The sequence below is a fragment of the Hemitrygon akajei genome, chromosome 32, assembly GCF_048418815.1.
Source record: "Hemitrygon akajei chromosome 32, sHemAka1.3, whole genome shotgun sequence".
Classification (NCBI taxonomy): Eukaryota; Metazoa; Chordata; class Chondrichthyes; order Myliobatiformes; family Dasyatidae; genus Hemitrygon; species Hemitrygon akajei.
The window spans coordinates 19,879,798-19,903,733 of record NC_133155.1 but is presented as its reverse complement, the minus strand read 5'-3'; the positions used below and the strand labels follow the sequence as shown (position 1 = coordinate 19,903,733).

Genomic DNA, 23,936 nt, shown 5'->3' with positions numbered 1-23,936 from the left:
TGCCATGTATCTAAACTCCTCTAGTCAAGTTAAATCAATGGAATTTTTTTTTTAAAATTCAGAACCTCAAAATTTAGACTTAAAATGCTCTTTGTTTAGGAGGAAACTGCATATGATGCAAGCCTTAAATAAAAATGGAAAATACCATAAATATTCAAAAGGTCAGCCAGCACCTTCACAAAGCCAGAGTTGATATTTTGATCAATGATATATTGTCAGAATCAAGATTCTTCCCATTCTTTGATATAGCTCATTACCAAGGGAAGAAAAACTACCATTAGCAGAGAAGATGCCATGACCAGTTTGGCTACCTTCCCAGCTGAAGAGTACTTGCAAGGACCAAAGGCAATTGCTACTTAGCAAATGTTGTACAATTTGAAAACTTCATATCAAAGATAAAAAAAACATCAAACAGAAAGAACTGCTGTGAGTGAAAGCCCCGCATTCTCCTTCACTATCATTAAATAAGTTTGCAATTTCCTCGCTACACAATAGTAAAATATTAGCTCATTCTTTTAGCAGCCTTCCTACCATTTAAAGTTGCTGTTGAACTGGTAGTATTCTGTACAGGCGGAGTGTTTGCCAACGATAGCACATTTACTTTAACAGGAGCTGGCTCCTTCCTCTGACTGCTGGGAACATTTGATACAGTTACTGTTGAAGAAAGACAGTAATTTTCCTGTTAAGCATTAAGCAATCACAGAACTTATTTAAAATCACCTACATTCACAGCTATCGACTAAAGTCAATTTAAAAAAAAATATTTGAAGGTTTTAACATCATGAAGATCAATGCAATAGGAAATTATATACTCACCTCTGGCAGGCTGTCTTGTAGGCCATGTGCTCTTGCAACCAAGCAATTCAAAGTTCAAAGTAAATTTTATTATCAAAGTACATATATGATTACAAGGAGAAGGCAGGAGAATAAGCTGAGAGAGATATTAAATCAGTAATGATATAATGGCAGAGAAGACTTGATGGGACAAAAGGGCTAATTGTTCTACTATGTCTCATGAATATGTCTTATGGTTGTAATTATCTGCCCAAGAGATAAAGCTTACATTTTAATAGATCTGCAATGCAGTCAATGAAACAAGTTTTAATGACAATATAGAGGATAAAGGCCAAAAAAGACTGTAATAAATATATTCCAGACCAATGGTTCCATCACTAGGTTAAAGTTTCTTCAGAAAGTTCTTTCTTGAAAGGGATTAAAGCCACATTAGCAGTCGATATAAATCTGCCAGAACACAAAGGAAAAACTGATTACGAGAATAGGTATGAGAATATTGCAGCTAATATCAATGACATAAGGAAGCAAAAGAGAAGGTTTATGATTTTGAATTATGAGAGGGTTTAAACAGAAAGAAGCTGATGAGAAGTATTGGGGATAATCTGAAACTATTTGAAAGAAAGAAAAAAAATGGGTAATGAAATTTGAAATAAAAGCAGGCCAGGTGGGAACTGTGAAGTAAAAGTTTTAGGTCAATAATCTTTATTCAGAAACAGAAAAAGAAAAAAACAAAATGAAACACTAAGAACAATTGTTGAGAGCCAGGTTTGTGTAAATTTTCTCATTCCAGCTGGTGTTAAAAGATTGAAAGGTTTTGCCAGAAAGGAGATGTAACTGCATTTTTAAAGGAAATCGAAAAAGGGGGAAAAAAATGAAACACTGACAGTAAACATGAAATGTTGAGAGCCGGGTTTGTGCAAATTTTCTTATTCCAGTTGGTGACAAAAAGATGGAAGGTTATGCCAGAAAGGAGATGTAACTGCATTTTTAAAGAGGACGGCACTAGAAACAGGAGCATAGCATGATAGTAAATCAGTTTTAGATTCATTAATCTAATGTGCTGCGTGAACGTCACACAGAATGGAACTCTGCCATGTATTTATACTCTTCTGATCAAGTAAAATCACACAAGTTTAGTGTGGAATTTATGGTAATAGTTTGGAAAGGAATGGGTTAGCAGATTTTGGCTTTCAGTGCATCCCATAGATCACAGTGCAATCCATAATCTGGACGAGGGAACCAAGAGCAATATTTCTGTTTGCTGACAATGTGAAACTGCGGTATACAACACTGAGGTTCACTGACTTTTGGGCATACTCAGCAAATCTATAGAATCGTAACTGTAACAGAGTCAATGAAAGACTGCCCATCTAGGGTGTTTAACCAGAGTGCATTAGACAACAAACTGCGCAAATGTAAAATGAAGAAACAATATTATAAGCAATAAATATCGAGAAAAAGAGATAAACAGTTCTTGAAAGTGAGTCTATTGGTTGAGGGAACATTTCAATGATAAGACAAGTGAAGTTATATCCCCTTTTGTTCAAAAGTCTGACAGTTGAGGGATAGTAACTGGGCCTGAACCTGGTGGTACAAGACCTAAGGCTCTTGCACCTTCTTCCTGATGGCAGGAGCAAGAAGAGAGCACGTCCTGGGTGGTGGAGTTCCCTGATGATGGATGCTACTTTCCTGCAACAGCGCTTCATGTAAATGTGCTCATTGGAATGGCTTTACCCTGATGCACTGGACCATATCCACTACTTTTTGTAGGCTTTTCCATTCAAGGGCATTGGTGTTTCCATACCAGGCCATGATGCAGCCAGTCAATATCTGTTCCACCACACATCTATAAAAGTTTGTCAAAGTTCTAGATGTCATGCCGAAACTCTGTAAACTCCTAAGGAGGTAGAGGTGCTATTGTACTTTCTTTGTAATTGTACTTAGGTGCTGGTCCCAGGACAGGTCCTGTGAAACAGAAATACCTGGGTTACTAATCCTCTCCACCTCTGATCCTCCGGTGAGAACTACTCATGGACCTCAGGTTTTCTTGTCCGGAAGTCTACAATCAGTTTCTTGTCTTGATGTTATTGAGTGAGAGGTTGTTGTTATGACACCACTCAGTCAGATTTTCAATCTTCCTCCTGTAATCTGTTTCATCAGCACCTTCGATTCGGCCCACGACAGTGGTGTCATCAGCAAACTTGAATATGGCATTGAAGCTGTGCTTAGATGAGAAGAGTAAAGCAACTAGGGCAGGGGGCTAGCACACAGCCTTGTGGTGCATTTGTGCTGATGGAGATGTTGTCACCAATCTGAACTGACTGGGGTCTACAAGTGAGGAAATCTAAGATCCAATTGCACAAGGAGGTATTGAGGCCTAAGTCTTGGAGTTTGTTGATTAGTTTTGAGAGTATCACTGTATTGAATGCTGAGCTGTAGTTGATAAAGAGTATCCTGATGTATGCATCTTTGTTGTCGAGATGTTCCAAGGTTGAGTGAAGAGCCAATGAGATGACATCAGCTGTGGACCTGTTGCACCAGTAGGCAAATTGGAGCAGATCTAATTCATCTCTCAGGCAGGAATTGATATGTTTCATCACAAACCTCTCAAAACATTTCATCACTGTGGATTCAAGTGTTACTGGGTGAATTACTGGGCGATTCTAAACATTTGTTGATTTTTTTAAATCTACCTGAATATGTGTTGCTAATATTGCTAATATGCAGACGTACAAATTTTAGAGAACCATTACTCTTCACTGTAGCACTCCCCATTTCTGTTATCACTAAGAAGACCACACTAGAGTGGAGTTTCAAACATGGTAATGGAAAAGATTAATAAAAGCAGACTCTTCAGTGTTACCTCATGTGGCTTTTCAGGAGCTTACCTTTCTTTTAATTGGCTGTTTTGTTTTTAAATAAGATTTTAGCTTCACAGGGATCAAAAGACTGCTTTTGGTCAACTATGTACACATCAAAGTTATATAATTATCAATGACTTTAGCTTTGCTCAAGGTCAATTCGATTGAAGCTCAAAATTTATCAAAAAGGTGATTTTCATTATAAAATAAATCCATTGTAAAGTCTCACACGTTTAGTGTGAAATTGATGGTAAAGGCTTGGCATGGAATAGGTTTTCAGTGCATCCCATGGATCAGCAGTTCACAATGTAATCAATAATCTGGCTGAGAGAACCACAGTTTTGCATGGGGTTGCAAGTTGTGAAAAGGAGGCATCAAGGCAATTTAGACAAGTGAGTAGGCAAATGCAGTACAGCGCAGATAATGTGAAGTTAGCTACTTCGGTGGGAAAACACAGAAGTACTTTTCATCTCGTGATACTGGTATCCAAAGGGATGCAGGAGGACCTTGTACTGAAAAGAAACATGCAGGTATAGGAAGCAATTCAGAAAATAAATTGTACGTTGGCTTTCAACACGAGAAGTTTTAAGTGCAGGAGTAAGGGTGTCCTGCAACAGTTATCCAGGAAATTATTGAGATCATACATAAAGTATTGTGTGCAGTTTTGGTCTCTTTGCCCAGGAAATTATAAAACGTACCAAAAAGAAACTATAAAAGAAGTTCACCAGACTGATCCCTAGTAGATGGAATTGTTGTATAGCAAGGGAGTGGGTCTGTATTCATTGAACTCAGAGAATCAGAGAAACTCTCATTGTAATAAATAGAATTTTGACAGGGAGTTTCAAGGAAAGAGGTTTCCCTTGGCTAGGAGATCTAAATACAACATCACAAACTCAAAATAATAGGATAAGGTATGTAGGAATGAGATTAGTGAACCTGTAGAATTTTCCACCAAAGATGGCTCTATAGATCAAGACATTAAATATTTTTAAGCAAGAGATAAATGTATTTCTGGACACACAAGCCAACAAAGTTAGTCGGGAGAGAGCAAGAATGTAATATTAAGATGCAAGATCAGCCACATTTGTACTGAATCACAAAGCAGACAGGAAAAGCCCAATGGCCCACTGCTAATCCTAGTTTTCTAGGATTCAATAACATGCAAGATCACAATGAGTACATCAAGTGGCAGAGATGCCTAAAATTTGCCTTCATGAGGATATGACTCACATGCTATCAATATTTTGTTAACTTTAATAACATTTTGTCTAATTTTGTACTTTCACAAGCAGGTATCATCCATTGGAATATGCAATATCAAGATATAGGCATCCACTTTTCATAGGTAGATTGTGTATGACTTGCCCATTATTAATGCGAGTGGATTTTGAAATTTGGGAAATAGAGGATGTTGAGATCACAGTTGATCGTATATGAACACACAGAGGAGGATCAGAGGTGGGAAGGGTCAGCAGTTTTAAATTCCTAGGTGTTACTATTTCAGAGTACCTGTTCTGGACCCAGCAGATTAAGTGCAATTGTGTAGAAAGCACAGCAGAGCCCCTACTTCCTTAGGTGTCTGCGGAGATTCTGTATTACATCTAAAACTGACAAACATCCATAGATATGTAGCAGAGAGTATATTGACTGGCTGCATCACAGTCTGGTATGGAAACACCAATGCCTTTGAATGGAAAATCCTAGGAAAGGCAGCGGATTCGGCACAGTACATCATGGGTAAAGCCCTCCCAACCAATGAGTGCATCTATACTGTCGTAGGAAGTCAGTACCCATCATCAGAGATCCCCACCACCCAGGTCATGCTCTCTTCTCACTGCTGCCATCAAGTAGAAGGTACAAGAGCCTCAGGACTCACACCACCAGGTTCAAGAACAGTTACTACCCCTCAACCATCAGGCTCTTGAATAAAAAGAGAAAACTACACTCAACTTCACTTGCCCCATCATTGAAATATTCCCACAACCAATGATTTCACTTTAATGACTCTTTATTTCATGTTCTCATTATTTATTGCTATTTAATTATATTCACATTTGAATAGTCCCCCTTCTGCACTCTGGTTGATCTTTCATTGTTCCTGTTCTAGTTACTATTCTATAAATTTGCTGAACATGCCCACAAGAAAACGAGTGCCAGGGTTTGTATATGGTGACATATATGTACATTGATAATAAATTTACTCTGAAACTTTGGAATGGCAGGGTAGGCTGGGGAGGGCTTCTATTGTCTTAAGTTTCATTATTATTTATAACAAAAGTCCAACATAGATAAGGCAGTTTCATTTGTACCTCTTCCATCCGAAAGTGATGCTTCGGCTAGGTGATGTTGATTGCAGAACATGAGAACACAATGAAGGTTACAGAAATGTTTGGTTTGCCCGTGCCATTTAATAGATTCATTTAGTTTACCTTGACGTTTGCAGCAATCACACTTAGCCATCTACAAAAATAAAAATTCAGACATGCAATTCCACTCTTAGTAAATAAAACAGAAAATATATTCTATATTATTTATACTCACTGCTCAAAACATCAATACCAATTTCTCAGTGTCAGAAGCTTCGATGTTCTGGTACTACTCCAGTATTTGAGGACAATTTTAACTGAATGCTAAAGCTGAGATACACTGCGGGAACAAGCTGTTTATCAGATGAGATTAAACTAACCGTATAGATGAATGTCACATGTCCAGAAGCAAGAAAGCTCCTCCAGTGCCCTAAGATGACACTCTTCTCTCAGCTGGTATCACGAAGACAACTGCTGGACTTGCAGTACAGTCAACCTTTGATAAGTTAGGCTACTGAATAGCAGGAATTGGATTTTACTTCAAGTCACTTGACACTTGGAGAGCAGCGTAATATATAAACTGCTGCTACATTTGCCTACAAAACACTCTGTACATTATTCATGTTAGTGCATTAAAAGTAATGAAAAAAATAGGCTGACCTTCCAATCCTGATTATTATCAAGTGCCTATTCTGAACAGCTGTTTGTATGCAAGTGAGGCATGACCATGTTCAGCCACAACAAACTTACTTTATTTTCTTTATTTAGAGATAAAGTCCTTCTAGCTCAATAAGCCCACGATGCCCAATTACACCCATGTGACCAATTAATCTACTAACTCGTACACCTTTGGAAAGCAGGGCAGACCAAAGAACACAGCCTCAAGATTAGAGGGGGAGTTCTTTTAGAATGCAGAGGAGGAGGAATTCCTTTGGCCAGAGAATGCTGAATCTGTGGAATTCATTGCTACAGGTGACTGTGGAAGTCATTAGGTATATTTAAGGCAGAGGTTGATAGTTTCTTGATTAATCAGGTCATGAAGGGATATGGGGAAATGGCAGGAGATTTGGGGCTGAGTGGAGAAATGGATCAGCCATGATGAAATGGTGGAGTGGAGTCGACTGGCCAAAAAGTCTAATTCTGCTCCTATATGGAAACCAGAGCATCTGGAAGAAACCCATGCAGTCGAGGGGACAATGTATGAACTCCTTACAGACAGTTGCAGAAATTGAACATGGGTCACTGGCACAGTAAAGGCCTAACGCTGCTGTGCCGCCCATGGACTATAAAAGCACAGTGTCATTCTGAGGAATATCTATTTCAGTGAGTAGACAATACAGCAATATCTATTTCATATTTCATCACTAGAGTCTTTACCTGTCACTTTCAAGATGTGCGTCCTTAAAACAACGGGAACTATATTTTTTCTAATCCAAATCATTCAAGCACATGCACACCTCTATCAGATCTCATCTTAAACTCCTTGTTCTAAGTGATCATTACGTGCCATGTTGTATGATGTGGGCAATCATGGTCCTATCCGTGACCATGATTGTTTTTGTCAAATTTTTCTGCAGAAGTGGTTTGACATTGCCTTCTTCTGGGCAGTGTCTTTACAATCACGTATCCCTAGCCATTATCAATACTCTTCAGAGATTGCCTGTCTGGGATCAATGGTCGCATTACCAGGAATTATGATATGCACCAGTTGGTCATACAACCATCCCCACCTGTTCTCATAGCTTCATGTGACCCTGAATGGGGGGCTAAGCAGGTGCTACACTTTGCCCAAGGGTGACCTGCAGGCTGGTGGAGGGAAGGCGAATAGAATTTCAACTTTTGCTTGCCAACCTATTCTGTCCTCCTCAGTCCTCTTGCAGTCTCTTAATATAGTCTGAATAGTTGTTCCACTCAAATTTATTGTCAATTGAAAATGGTATAATTCTACTTGCGCACTCACATCCAAAATAACTTCCTATATTATAAAAAGCAGTGCTTCCAGCATAAGATCCCAGGAATATCCCTGGCTAGCATCCCCTAGTCCAAAATATTGTTCACCAGATCCCTGAACTTAAGTCAATTTCTTATCCGTATTGCCACTGACCTACTTAAACCCTAAACCTTAATTCTGTACAGTGGGCATGGGTGAGAATCTGCCAACAATCTTAGAACATGCAGGTAATATCTACTGCATTCGACTTATCAACCTTCTATCAACTTATTAAATTCAATCAAACCCCCGTGTCTGCTCCACCATTATGGCTGATTATCCTTCTCAACCCCATTCTTCTGCCTTCTCCCCATAACCTTTCATGCCCTGACTAATCAAGAATCTTTCAAAATTTGCTTTAAATATACTCAATGACTTGGTCTCCACTGCCTTCCGTGACAATGAGTTCCACAGAATCACCACCCTCCGGCTAAGGAAATTCCTCATCTCTGTTCTAACCGGATGTCCCTCTATTCTTAGGCTGTGCTCTCTGGTCCTAGACTCATCCACTATCTGAAGCATCCCCTCTATCTAGGCCTTTCAATATTCAATGGGGTTCAAAGAGACTTCCCCCCCCCCCCCATTCTTTTGAACTCCAGCAAGTACAGGCCCATAGCCATCAAATACTCCTCATATGTTAACCTTCCATTCCCAGAATCACTCTCATGAATCTCCTCTGGACCCTCTCCGATGCCAGCACATCTTTTCTTAGATAAGGAGCTCAAAACTGCTCACAATATACCAAGTGTAGTTTGACCAACGCCTTACAAAGCCTCAATATGGATCCTTGCTCTTATATTCTTGTCCTCTCAAATAGAATTTCTAACATTGCACTTGTGTCCCTTACCACTAACTCAACCTGCAAGTTAACCTTTCGGAGATCCTACACAAGGACTCAGGTCCCTTTGTGATCTTCTTTCTTTACGACTTTATTCTTTCTACCAAAGTGCATGACCGTACACTCCCTCTAAAATATATTCCCATCTGCCACCTTCTTTGCCCATTCTCACAATCTGTCCAAGTCCTTCTGCAGACTCCCTGCATCTACAACACTACCCATTCCTCTACATATGCTCATATGGTCCACAGAGCCATCTATTCCATCATCCAAATCATCAGCATATAACGGGAAAAGAAGCGATTCCAATACTGATACCCACAGAACACCTCCAGTCACTGGCAGCCAACCAGCCTAGATTACCTCCTGCCAGTCAGCCATTCTTCTATTCATGCTCATATTTTTCCTGGGCTTTTATCTTGTTTAGCAGCACCATGTGCAGCCACTTGTCAAAGGCCTCTGAAAATCCAAGTAAATAACATCCACTGACTCTCCTTTGTCTATCCTGCCTGCTATTTCCTCCAAAAAATTCCAATAGGTTTATCTGGCAAGTTTTCCCTGAAGGAAATCGTGCTGACTTTGGCCTATTTTATCATGTGCCTCCAAGTACCCAGAAGCTTCATTTTTAATAATTGACTCCCAACGTATTTCCCAACCACCGAAAATGAGCTAACTGGTCTATAATTTCCTTTCTTCTGCCTCCCTTCCTACTTAAAGAGTGGAGTAGCATTAGCAATTTTTCAGTGCTCTGGAACCATTCTTGAAAGATCATTACTAATGCATCCACACCCTTGTTAGTGACTTCTTTCAGAACCCTGGGGTGTAATCCATCTGGTCCAGGTGATTTATCTACCTTCAAACCTTTCAGCTTCCTAAGCACATTCTCCTTTGTAATAGCAAATACACTCACTCTGCCCCCTTACACACTCCATTTCTGTGTACTACTAGTATCTTCCACAGATGCAAAATACTTAAGTTTGTCTGCCATTTCTTTGGTCCCCATTACTACTGCTCCAGCATCATTTTCCAGCAGCCCAATATTCATCCTTGGCTTTCTTTTATTGTTTACATATCTGAAAAAAAACTTTTGATATCTTTTATATTATTGGCTAGCTTACTTCGTACTTCATGTTTTCTTTCCTTCTGCTGTTTTTTTTAAAAAGCTTCCCAATCCTCTAACATCCACTAATTCTGCTGTCCTTGAGTTCCTTTGTCGGCCACAGTTGCTTCATCCTCCCTTTCGAATACTTTTTCATCTTTGGGATAAATCTATCTTGCACTGTCTGAATTACCACAGAAACTCCATTCATTGCTGTTATCGCTGCTAGTGTCCCCTTCTAATCAACCTTGGCCAGCTCCACTCTCATGCCTCTGTAATTCTTTTTATTCCATTGTAGTATTGAAACATTTGACTTTTTCTTCCTCTCAAACTGCAGGGTGAGTTCTATTATATTATGATCACTGCCTCCTGAGGGTTCCTTTACCTTAAGCATCTCAATCAAATCTGATTCATAAAATAACTCCCAACCCAGACTTGCCTTTCCCCCAGTGTGCTCAACCACAAACTGCTCCGGAAACTCATCCCATAGGCATTCTACAAATTCCCTCTCTTGAGATCCAGCACCAACCTGATTTTTCCAATCTACCTGATATTGAAATTCCTCATGACCTTCACTGCCCTCTTTACATGCCTTTTCTATTTCATTGGAACTTATACCCTATATCCTGGCTACTGTTCGGAGACCTGAATATAACTCCCGTCAGGGTTCTTTTACCCTTACAGTTTCTTAACTCGATCCACAAGGTTTCTAAATCTTCTGATCCTATCATCTCTTCATGGGGACTTAATTGCATTTTTTTTTAGAAGCAGAGCCACCCCACCCCTCTGCCTACCTGCCTGACTTTTTGATATAATGTGTTTGCTTCGATGTTAAGCTCCCAACTATGATCTTGGTCAGCCACAACTAAGTGATGCACACATCAATCTAAATATGCTACAAGATCACATACCTTACTCCATATACAACGTGCATTCAAATATAACATCTTCAGTCCTGTATTCATCAACTTTTTCAATTTTGCCCCCATGTTTCTCAACACTTCATCCCACTGACAGCAAATTTGCCCCATCTTCTGCCTGTTGTTCCTCACAGTCTCGGTATACAATGAACCGACTTGTATTACAACTACCCCATCAGTCCAATTCCCATTCCCCTGCCAAAGTAGTTTAAACCTTCCCCAACAAACCTGCCTTCAAGGACATTGGTTCCCCTCTGGTTCAGATATAACTCATCCTTTTTGTGCAGGACACACCTTCCCTGGAAGATATCCCAATGATCTAAAAACCAAAAACCAGCCACCGCCCCCCCAGCACCACTTCCTCAGTCACCCATCCATCTTAATTATTATCCTATTCCTACCCTGACTAGCACATGGTACTGACAGTAATCCAGAGATTACTACTGTGGAGGTCATGCTCTTCAGCCTCTTCCCTAAATTTGTGTACTCACTGTGCAGAACTTCTCCTTTTCTACCCATGTCATTGGTGCCACTGTGCACCATGACTTCTGCCTGCTGACTCTCCCTCATGAGACTAGTCTGCAGCCACTGAGACATCCTGGCCCCTAGCACATGGGAGGTGACACACCATCCTGGCTTCTCTTTCACAGCCACAGGATCTCCTGTCCATCCCACTATCATGTCTCCTCTCACTACTGCTCACTGACTTTACCCTTCCCTGCTGAGTCTCCGAGCGTGCCACAGTGCCACTAGCCTGGCGGTTGCTGCTGCGCCTGATAAGTCATCCTCCCTACCAGCAGTATCCAAAGGAGTATATTTGTTGTTAAGAGGAATAGCCACAGGTGAACCCTGAACTGACTGCTTACTCCCTTTGCTTCTCACGATGGTCACCCATCTGTGCTTTGGGTGTGACAACCACAGTAAGTCTCATAGATTTTCAGCCTCCTGGATGGTCCGAGTACATTCGGTTCCAGCTCCAGCTCTGTCGACTTGTCAGTCAGAAGCTGCAATGAGATGGACTTCCTGCAGATGTAGTCATCAGGGAGACTGTCAGGTACCCTGAAATCCCACATCTCATAGGAGAAGCATTCCACTGCCTGAACTGCCATCCTGCTTACAACTGTGATACCTCTAACTTCTCAAGCTTTAGTTCGAGCCTGCACCTATCTCGTGCTAGCCTGATGAGCCAAAGCCTGACCACTCTAATAGTGTCCACTCACACAATGGCTGCTCTGTTTACACCCTGCTTTTTTAATGATCCCTGGTGAGTGCCTAAGAGGTCATTATGATTGCAGCCCACCGAGAAGTTCCGAAAGGCCCCAAGCTCTTTTTAAATCTCACTCTGTCTTACCGGCAAATGATTCTCAAAATGATTGTAGTCCACCAAAGTCCTGATACGCCCCAGTCACTTTTTAAACCTTTGCGTAAAGTTCATAAGGAACTGTCTCCAACTCTCATTGCACAGACCTTCCATCTAAAACATCCATTCGGACCTTCCATTCGAAATTTCTATAGTTTCCTCCTCTGATCATCCCCTTTATATTCACTAGACTTTGGGCTCCCCTTCCGTTAGTTGCTATTTTCTTCTTCTCTTTGTCTTTCATATTTTTCATTTCTGTGTCCTCTCAATTTAATATGTTCTGGGTGGCTACTCTGTTTTGCTCATCATATTAATTATCATCTGTTAACCAAGGGTTTCTGGTCTTGGTTCAAAATGTACCAACCTTCACTAAAGTATTTTCTGTAAACTCACCCATATCTACAAATAGTTGCTTGTTCTGACTATACTCTTGTAGCTTCTTCTGGACACTTGACCTTGTCTCTCAAGAGGGACAAGCAGAGCAAGTGCACAACTCCACTCAGGTCACATACCATTCCAACTTAAGTCAAGTCAAGTCAAGTCACTTTTTATTGTCATTTTGTCCATAACTGCTGGTACAGTACACAGTAAAAACAAGACAATGTTTTTCAGGGCCATGGTGCTACATGAACAATACAAAAACTACACTGAACTATGTAAACCAACACAAAAACTACACTAGACTACATACCTACCCAGGACTGTATAAAGTATACAGAACAGTGCAGGCATTACAATAAATAATAAACCAGACAATAGGTACAGTAGAGGGCAGTAGGTTGGTAGTCCGATGGCTTGGGGGGAAAATCTGTAACATAAACAAACAACTGAATGGCGACGTCCGGGATTCCGTCCGTTTCTGTACTCCCGCTGAGTATTTCATTGCCACAGATGTAGTCCAATTTAATGTCCATTGGAGAGCAGAATGGACGGGAGAGCCGGCCCGCTAGGGCTTGCTTTTTTCCTGGCATGAACTCCTGCCCGCTTGCCTCGCTTCCGCTTCCGCGCACACCACTTACGACGTCCCCAACTCCCGCCAATGGCATCAGGCAACTCCGAGGACTGCAGGCCCGATTCCCTCAGCAAGCCGAGGTCACGCAATCTAACCAGCAGATCTTCATGAAGGTTTGTTTTTGGGCGATCTCTGTATTGTAGCGGTATCTGGCGATGGTAGATAGTTGCTCTGTTACCCATTGCCCTAAACCCTAACTGTGCCTTAAAATTAAATTTAAAAACTAAATTAAAGTAGCACCAGATCCGAAAGGCTGCTGCTGCCGTGTGCTGCGCTGCAAATGTAAAAATACACTGCCGTTCCTTCATCGTCAGTGTTTAAAGTTTGGAACAGTGACAAGTCCTATATTATTAAGTAATGCTTCAGTTATCCCCATGACATATTTTGCATCTACAACTTTCCACTCATATTCACCAAGTTTTGTGTTGACACACATGCACCTTAGCCTTCCTTGTAATTGTTATCCCTCTGCTCCCCTTAGTACTGATCACTTAAAATCTTTGTGGGCCTCTTTTCCATTAAGGACATATGAAATCCAGAAAAAGTGGGCATTTCAACCTGCTCCTCCATTTAATTAGATCATGGCTGAGTACATGTTTTTTTTTAACTTCAAATATATTTTTCTCTACTGATTCATATCCCTTCATTTCCTGAGACAGATACATTACTATATGCTCTTTCTTGAATAAACATATCAACTGTGTAGAGAATTAAAATAATTCACAACCAACAATCTGGTAAATATCAGCTTCCCTCCCTCAAAGACGTATATTCTTTCATAGATACAAAGATGAGACCTGTACAGAACAGTCTCACCACATGTATATATAATTGGAAGAGGTCCATTATCTTGTACTCTGATTTGTTTTCCTTTCAAATCACTGACTGTACTTTTCAAAGGTTTCTGTGCAAGCATATCCACCCTACTCCGAATACCAGTATCTTCAATCTCTCATTATGTAATAAATACTTCAACATTCTGCACTTTTTAAACAGGGGAAGATCACTTCACATTTTCCTCCATCTGTCATGTCCTTGCCCTTAAGTCCTCACTACCATCACACTTGGTATTTGCAGCAAACTTTGACAAACACTTAATTCATTGATATTGATTGCAAACAGCTTGAAACTTTCAGCACCAATCCCTGTGGCACCCAATTAATCAGTCTCCAAACCTAAAACTAACCCCTTTATTCCTAATAGGTCTCCACTGTTACTTTCTCGTGCCATCCGCTCCTAATTAAGTTTAAGTGCTCCCTAAACAGACTAGTCAGCATGAAGTTAGAAAATAGGGTAACATTTTCCTTCAAACTTGGTGTTTTAGAAATGTTCATAGCTGAATCTTTAGTCATAAAGGTTGCTTAGTTTTAAAAAAATCCAATAGCCTTAACACCCTCTTGTGGTAAAGTACTGACAATGCATGCAAGAATGTTGGCTCTGAATTTACTGAACTAAGTCATAAATCTTTTCAACCTTGGCCTTCAGGTAATAGGGGATACACAGGCAAATGTAAAATCCAGATATAATCCAAAAACTATTGCCTTTCATCACTCAAATGTTTAGCCTTCTAGGATTTTTTTTTAAAGATTAAGAAGTTATTTTTCCATTTTAAAATGTATTTTATTTTCCTTTATTTAAATATACAATGAATGAAACCATGAGTGCCACCTAGTGTTTCAATGAATAGTATCACAGTTGCTTGCAATTCAACAGCAAAAACAGAAAATGGTGCAAATATTCTCCATGTTGGGCAGAAGAGCTTGCTGCCATATAGGCAATGTTTGAAACATTTACCTAAACCTCTGACACAATTCAATGACAGCTGATTCAGCTTGGCTTCTGTAATAGCTCGTAAGAATCATGGTAATATAAAACAAAAAATATTCTTTTATTTATGATTTTTCTGGATCTGGGAATCACTATCAAAGCAATTGTTACTCATCCTCAACTGTCCTTAGAAAATGATAGTGGCTAAACTTCAACCACCACAGTCCTTCTAGTGAATGTACTGGCATAGTGTTTTTGCAGAACAAGTTCCAGGAATATTACCCACTCATGTCCAAGTTAGGAATGTCAGTAAATTGGAGAAAAACCCCACTGACCATGTTATTTCTATGCACTTATTGCTCTTATCGTTTTTGATCAAAGAGATCATGGGTTTGGAAGACAGTGTCAGAATAAACTGGGCAAATAGCTGTAGGTGGTCCACACTGTAGTCATTGGATACTGGTGGAGGAAATAAATGTTTGGCTTGGTGAATGGTTTGCGATTTATAAATTAACTTCATCCTGGATTGTCTCAAGCTTCCTTGGAGCTGCAATGACCCAGCAAAGTGGACATACTCCATCACATCCTTGACTTGTATATTGCACAAATCTGGATGAATAGCTTTGGGGTGTCAGAACTTAAGTTAATCAATACAGAATACCAGGCTTCTGGTGTGTTACTGCTGTCACAATACTGCTGGCCTAAATTAATTTCTGGTTAACGGTAACCATCGGGACGGCATGAAACTCAAAGGTACTGCCACTGAATGTTAGGGTAAGTGTCCACACCAGCTCTTGTTGGCAATGGTCTTTGTCTAGCATTTCTGTCACACAAATTTTACTTGCTACTTATCAGCCTGTACTTAAAAGCCATCCCAGCCTTCTGTAAACATTTGGACTGATTCATCTTCTTAAGAGTTGCAAATGGAATTAAACATTGTATAGTCATAAACATCTCTATTCCTGAGTTTATGTTGGAAGGAAAATTGCTGATGAAGCTCTGAAAATGGTTAAACCCATTGTGCCGAGGATGTCCTGAGACTGGAATGATTGAACTTCGACAGCTGAAAAACATCTGCCTGGTATAACTAACAGAGTATTTTCCCTTTGATGCCAATTGACTCGAGTCTCATCAGAGCTTCTTGAAGCCACAACTCAGAAGGCAGGGTGTCTCCTAAGGGCACACTCTCTTAATCTCTCTAATTTAAATCTTCGATCTATATCTGGACCTAAACTGCGATGAGGTCTTTGGTCAAATCACCCTGGCAAATTCCACTGCACTGTTAATAGTTTAATATTGTCAACCACATCTACAATCACACTGCTAATGACTGACAAAGGACTGACTGAGCAGTAGCTATCTGGATTGGACTAACCAGCTTTTTGTTAATAGGATGTACCAAAGGAATTTTCCCATTGAGCAGGAATGCAACAGTTTTTCTGGTCGCAATGCCTTTCCAGTCCTCTCATCTGTTTATTGATAGCTTCTGAAATGAATCATATTTTCCAAATATGACTTTTTTGATGTTGGGGCCACAGAAGATGGATCATTTATTTTTGGCAATTCTGTCTCAAACATGGCTGCAAATGCTTCAGCCTTTTCTTTGATGATCACATGCTGGGCCACTCCATCATTGAAGATGGGGATATTCTCCTCTATCCATTGGCACTGATATCTCCCTCCCGCCTATACATCACTGCAATGTCAGTGCAAGATCAGCAGGGCTAGAAGTGACTTTGCCATGTCTGAACTTGGTGCCTAAGGTAGCCTATGTAATAGGTCTTTCTCTGAATGTGGCAGTCATGCTGCAACTTGGTGGCTTGCTAGGCGACTTCAGAAAGCATCTAAGTGTCAATTAAATGGGATGGGACTGGAGTCACATACAGGCCAGACTGGATAAAAATGATATAATGATAGATGTCGTGGCTATTACTGATATTGGCAGATGTTTCTCTAAATGCCAGATGCCTAATTGAATAAAAATTCCACTTCCACTGCTACAGCATTTGAATTGGATCACCATATCTTTAGTTCAGGCCTTTAAATTACCAGTTTTGTAATTTCAACCACTAAACAAGTTATAGTACAGCTGTTCAGTCTCAATAAATCACAAGTTTTAATTCTTGAAGTTCAAGTACAATATCAGAAGTTTCTCAGCTTTCTCCCAACCCAAGCAAGTTCCAACCACATAGGCGTATGTATTTTGTGGAACACAAGACCTTTGTAATTGTATGGAGACCAATCTCCAAATCCATGTCTTATCTTTCAGAGCTGTTCCACCGATATTTTTGTTGGAACAACTTTGAAACCCTAATGAATAACTGGATCATTTTACTTCAATCTATCTAGAATAAAATAAAATACAAGACATGGATATGGCAATAGGTCTCCATCTAATTACACAGGACTTGAAATGCTACAAAATACCATGCAGTTTCAAAATACAATATACTCCTAAAAGGTTTGACTCCAGAAAAATTTCACAACACTCACAAAAACATTGAGTATATACTTTATCAGCTCAAACAATAAATTAATAGGAAGAAGCAACATTCCAAACAATAAACATTTTGATCCATTTAACTATAGCTGAACAATTGAGGACATGTACCTGATAAAACAAAACAGTAAATTTGGACAAACATTCTTCACTGCAGAACTCCTCTATTTTGACTCCAAACTGCTGATTGATCAGGCGTTTTGAAGACTGTGAACAGGAACTACAAGATTTGCAATGAAGACCCCAACGTTTTACCAATTCATGTTTGTAAAGAAGCTTGCAACCTGCAAATGAAGTAAGAGAATGCTCTGAAAATATTTCCTAAAAATCAAAACAAACACACTATTTCTTCTTAGAGTCATAGAGCACTACAGCACAGAAATAAACCCTTCAGCCCATCTAGTTCATGCAGAACTATTATGCTGCCTAGTCCCATCAACCTGCACCCTATCTACACTCCTCACAATTCTGCAAACAACTATCAAATCTCTCCTCATTCTGTGCTCCAGGGAATAAAGTCCTAATCAATCAGCCTTTCCTTACAACTCAGGTCTTCAAGTCCTGGAAATATCCTTGTGCATATTCTTCACATTTTTTCAATCTTATTGATAGGTGACCAGAACTGTATGCAATACTCCAAATTAGGCCTCAACAACATCTTGGAAAACTTGAACATAACATCCCAACTCCTGTACTCAATACTTTGATTTATAAAGGCCAACAAACCAAAAGATCTCTTTACAGGCCTTTGTACTTGTGGCACTACTTTCAAGGAACTATGGATATGTATTCCCGGATTGCTCTGTTCTACTACACTCCTCAGTGCTCCATCACTCACCATGTAAGACCTATCCTGGTTTATCCTCTTAAAGTGCAACATCTTACACTTGACTTTCTCTGCCATTCTTTAGCCCATTCTGCAAGTTGGTCCAGCCGCACTGAAAGTGTTGATAGCCTTCCTCACTATCTACTACAACCCCAATTGTGGTGTAATCCGCAAATCTGCTGATCTAATTTACCACATTATGCTACAGTCAGAGAGGCAACCATCTACTACCACCCTGTGGCTTTTCCAGCAAAGCCAATTTACTAACTCATTCTGAATGTCAAGCTACTTAAGCTTCTTGACTAACCTCCAATGCGGGCCCTTGTCAAATGTCTTGCTAAAGTCCATGTAGACAACATCCACTGCCTTTCCTTTATCAACATTTCTGGTAAACTTTCTCAAAAAACTTCATGTTGAATCTCAATTTTCGATGCACTTATGAACCACATTTTAATTCACATTCTCCTCGTCCAGTTACTATGGCTAAAACATGCAGACTAGCCAACTTGGTGGTGTAGTGACTTCAAGACGAGTGGCCCTGGCCAGCTCCTTGCATGCTGTCTGTGCTAGGTTGAGCTTTGAGCTAGCAACTTGGCCTTTTAAAAATAAGACAAAAATGCCAAAAGAAACGCCAAGGTTGCCACCCGATGTACCATAAGGTGAAGAGAGGAATAATAGTAAAAACCTGAAAATTACAAAAATTGTTTTAGTTTCTGGCCAATTTTGGAGCTTCTTTTGATATGCTATATAAGTCCACTACTTAATCAGGAACTCAGTATGGCTCCAGGAAATAATCATACCTCTGTATTCCAACATCTAATCTCAGCATAGACAGTGGACTTGGACTTCCAAGCAAGTCACTACTTCAAAAATTCTCTGTTTTCTCCTGCACTTGTGGAGGCAGCACAACTGCTTAACAGCTCCAGTGAGCTGGGTTCAATCCTGAGCTCTGGTGATATATGGAAACTGGATGTTCTCCATGTGACAGCTTGGGTGGAATGATTTCCTCCTAGACCACAAGATTTATAGCTTAGTGGTTAGAATAGCTATTGTAAACTGCCCCTAGTGTGCAAGTGAAAGGTAGAATCTCTGAGGAATGTGAGAAAAATAAAACAGGATTAGTGCAAATGGTGCTTCATAAGAAGCACAGACTCATTGGGCTGAAGGCCCTATTTCCATGCTATACCATTATCCCTATGATGACCCTATTTACCTAAAGTATAATCTTTACAATCAATATTTCACTTCTTAGCTAGGCAATCCCCAGTGCTGAAATCATAGTTTTGTAACTAGACTGTAGCTAGATCTTTTATTTTGTTCCTTTTTATAACAACTTTATGAATTAGTGCATTATACAGAAACAGGCTGCTTATACTGAAGAAAAACATTCAATAAAGATCATTCCCTTTGGAGAACAACTGGTTTTATACTACTATAACATAAATATTGTATATTTAAGTAGTCAGATTTTCCACAATTATGCAAAAACTATTGTATTAATTATTATTTCTTTCTTAGGATTGAATAAATTTAGTGAGAAATGCAAATTATCAATGAAGTCTTACAAAAAAAAACATACTTTACAGGTTAAATAATGACTTTTCTCTTTCCATGTACTCTGAATACATTACACAAAAAAATTCTCTTTTCTGATGACCAATGAGCTTAACAGAAACCAGAACCAGTTCAGAAATGAGAAGAGGGTTAAAGCATCCGCACTTTGATCACAGCAAACTATTTCAGGGTATATCTATTACCTTCACTACAAAATGGCTTGTCAACATTTGAAATCTTTACAGTTTCCTTTACAATCTTTTCTGACCGACAGTATTCACAGATTGCAACCACAGAGTTGATCCGCTTATATTCATCACAGCAAGATTTTCCACAGAATTGAACCATTTTACCCTGGGGGATAAAGTGACATATGATTGTTAGTGAAAAAGCTATCAAGGCATCACATGTGTATTATGACGCTGATCCAAATAATTTCATCCATAAAACATTATTGTGAAGCATTATAATAGAGGGCTCAAAGAAAAATTTCATTTTGCTACAGGAAATGCAGTTCCAAAGATATACATTCCTTACCTGAAATTGTCGTAAAAGTCTGAATTTAATTTTCAATTTAATTTCATAATAATACTAACCGGTTGGCCAGAGGCTTGAAATGATAGAGATAAATTGATACTGCAGCAGAAGTGGTGATCATTTGCTCCAACATACCTAAACTGAAAGAGCCATATAGCTGCATTCATCTTTGCCTATATCCTTCAGAATGCTGTATTTGTAATTCTTTACTTAATACCCACTTAAAGGGCATTCCACATTCTAGTATGTTTTTAAGTAGGTCTAGCAATTTTAAAAAATGCTTAGACTCTATCTACAATACAAAAGCAGAAAATGCTGGAAGTACACAATAGGTCAGGCAGCATCTCGGAGACAGAAGTAACTACTTTTTTCAGGTCAAAATGTCACAAGCATTTCTGTTCTTATTTCAGATTCACGGTATCACACAGTGTTTTGCTTTTCACACTCATTGTGCAATTTAAGATAATTCGTAAATTGTATGCATGTCATGCTTAACATAAAACGTATCAGAAAATGATTAAACTTCCTATTAATATTTGCACTGCGAACACTTTTAGAAAAAGCTCAAGTTAAAGATCTGAAACAAAAGGAATAAATTAACAGTTGAGGCAAATTACCAAGATAATATCAGAAAATGATTTCAATTAAGTAAAGATGAATAGACTAAGGATAGCTTGTTCCTTAGCTAAAAGAAAAACAATACTATCAGCACACATTTTTTGTCCTGTCTCAGCTATGGAAAGCATAGACAAGAGCCTGAAACCAGAGCCAAACTGGATAATTAACTGCTGCGGCACAAATTACTTCATAACATCTCTTCGGCTCAGCAAGACTTGTAAATGGGCAAACTGGAGAAATGAATATATTAAAATGTGTGGAATTCCTGAATCCATTACTCAGGCAATGAAAACAAACACAATTTTTTAAAACTCTTGAAAAAGATCCAGCGAAAAGAATTTAGATGTGGGCAAAAGCTGAGCATTATGCCTTGTTTCCAAAAGTTGAACATACAAATTTTTTTCTTACAAAATATGCAGAAACGTATGAAAGCTAAAACGGCTGTACATCAAAAACCCTTACCTTGTATTCAAGCAGCTCAGGCTTAGAGGAGAACAACCGCTGGCAATAATGACATTTTAACCTGACAAGTGTCCGACCTACTGTCACCTGCAGAGATTGAGCAAGCCTTTGTAACCCCGCTGCTGCGGATGTGGTGACAGAGGAAGAAGAAACCACAGGAGCACCAGACACCACTGAAGTGGTTGATGGAATGGTTATGGTTACCTGACCCTGTGACAAGGGTACAACAGTTTGAGAGCCTGGAGCAGCCTGGTTGAATAATGCCTGCCAGCAAAGGAAAAGCAAAAATTATAGAAATTAATTTTATTCTTTAAGTTTTCAAAATAATTTATTGAACTATTTTTTTTTAAACACAGATTTCAATCTGTATTAGGACTAAATATTTGTGTATTTGCAATATAATTTCTTTTACATTAGAACTACTTCCAATCATTCTTAACATAAACAATGAATAAATACTGGTTAAGAAAATAGCTGCCATTGCTTATACCATCAATCCCATAAAATTTTTGCTATAATTTTTTTTGGTGGGGGGAGAATTTTTTTTTGGGTTTTTGCTTGGCAAAAGAAACTCAGTTTTTCCCTATGCACCTGAACTACTGTCATTCTTCTCATGAAACACTTATTATCTAATTTCTCTATATTAACACTAATTAATATTTTAAATGACATAGTTGGTTAGCATGTGTAATATCCACCTCATTACAATGGGAAAATATTGCTACAGGAAAGTTCAAATGCATCAATTACAAAGGACTTGGAGAAGTCACAAGTAAACCACAGGAACATCAAACAAGGTGAGTAAACTTTAGCTTGCTTTGACAATCCTTGATCATAATTCATCTACATCCTAACTCAACCCACTACTTGGATGGATCACCATCCTTTGGCTCCAAAAATGTATACAATTCAAATTTAAACTGAGTTCGCATTTATTACTTCTGGTAAGGGAAGAATTTCATGTTGTCAGACATCTTTCGTAACGGGCACCTTCTAATTTTAATATTGTGCACACTGGATTCACATTAAAATGAATATTAATATTGTTATTGTCACATGCACCAAAGAACAGTGAACAACGTGCCTTGCATACCATCCAGATTAGTTAAGTATAATGGTGCAATGAGGTAGTACAAAGTAAAATAACAGAACATAGAATAAAGTGTAACATTGAAAGAGAAAGTGAAATACAGGTAGGCAGTAAGGTGCCTGGTCACAACAAGGTAGCTTGTGACATCAAGTCCATCATGTTATACTAGAGAAACATTGAATAGTCTTATAACAGCAGGATAGAAGCTGTCTTTATATCTGGTGATAGTTGCTTTTGTACCTTTTGCCTGATGGGAGGGGGAAAAGAAGAGAGAACATCTGGGGGGGGAGGAGTGCTGGAGTATTTGATTATGTTTGCAGCTTTGTCAAGGCAGTGAGATATTATCGGAATCCATGAAGGGAAGACTGGTTTCAGTCATGTGCTGTATCTACAACTTTGCAGTTTCTTGCGCTCCTGGGCAGAGCAGCTGCCATACCAAGCCTTGATTTATCTGGATAGGTTGCTTTCTATGGTGTAGAAACTGGTGAGGGTCAAACAGGGCACATGACAAATTTCTGTCATTGCCTGGGAAAGTAGAGGCATTGTTGAGCATTTTTGTGGAAAGTTGGTGACGTTCACTCCTAGAAACTTGAGTTTTCAACCTCAACTTCTCTGATGTAGCAAGTTTAATTTCTATATTCTCTATCAAATCCTATCAGAAAACCTGAACCAAACTGACCCTTAACCATCTAAGTTCCAAGGAACACAAACTTGATATTGTAATCATGCCCGGTAATCTAACCTTTTGCAACGCCTCACACATTCTGAGGCCGATATCCTGTCTAGGCTACAATGCTCTATGGTCTATGTGGTACACAAAACATTTTATAAATTTGTATTGCATGCATGCCCAAAGCAGGAGCTATCCAAGTTTTCTTGTGCAAGACTTGTAAGACTCCTTCATACAAACCAATGTGTATGAGTCATGGAAAATTATGTTCAAAGTACATTTATCATCAAAGTATGTATACCATTTTGAGTACAACCTTGAGATTCATCTTGCAGGCAGCTACAAAACAAAGAAACGCAATAGAATCCACAAAAAAACCCTACACAACAAAAATCGTCAAATATCCAAAGTGTGAAAAATAACAAATTGTGCAAACAGTAAAATAGTAAACAAATAATACACAGAACATTAACCGCAGAATTTCCGAAAGTGAGTCCACAGCCTTAGAGCCACAGAGGTTACACAGGAGTCCGACAGCTATAGACCACAGTTGCAGTTATTTCAGAGCTGAGGCGAGACCTTCACCCTCATCCTCAACGCCTTAATCGTTTTAATTTAGCTCAGCACCTAAATCAGCTAAACATTGCTTTGTTTGTCGCTCTCTGATCCCGGGTCTGATGCTTCAACCTGGCCTGGAGTTTCAATCCAGCCTGATGTCCTTCTCTAGCAAT

The 23,936-nt window shown here is 39.2% G+C and overlaps 1 protein-coding gene across 4 annotated transcripts in view; it reads right to left on the bottom strand.

The window, feature by feature from the left end:
* Positions 1-23,936, bottom strand: part of LOC140719833 (zinc finger MYM-type protein 4-like) — a 223,882-nt gene that overhangs the window by 50,147 nt on the left and 149,799 nt on the right. For all 4 annotated transcript variants that reach the window (XM_073034758.1, XM_073034759.1, XM_073034760.1 and 1 more), the window contains 5 exons: positions 21,446-21,709; positions 20,032-20,182; positions 17,560-17,732; positions 5,966-6,116; positions 532-654 (listed from right to left, as the gene is read on the bottom strand). In XM_073034758.1, coding sequence (XP_072890859.1) covers positions 532-654; positions 5,966-6,116; positions 17,560-17,732; positions 20,032-20,182; positions 21,446-21,709 — 862 coding nt within the window. The remainder of the gene's footprint in view (positions 1-531; positions 655-5,965; positions 6,117-17,559; positions 17,733-20,031; positions 20,183-21,445; positions 21,710-23,936) is intronic.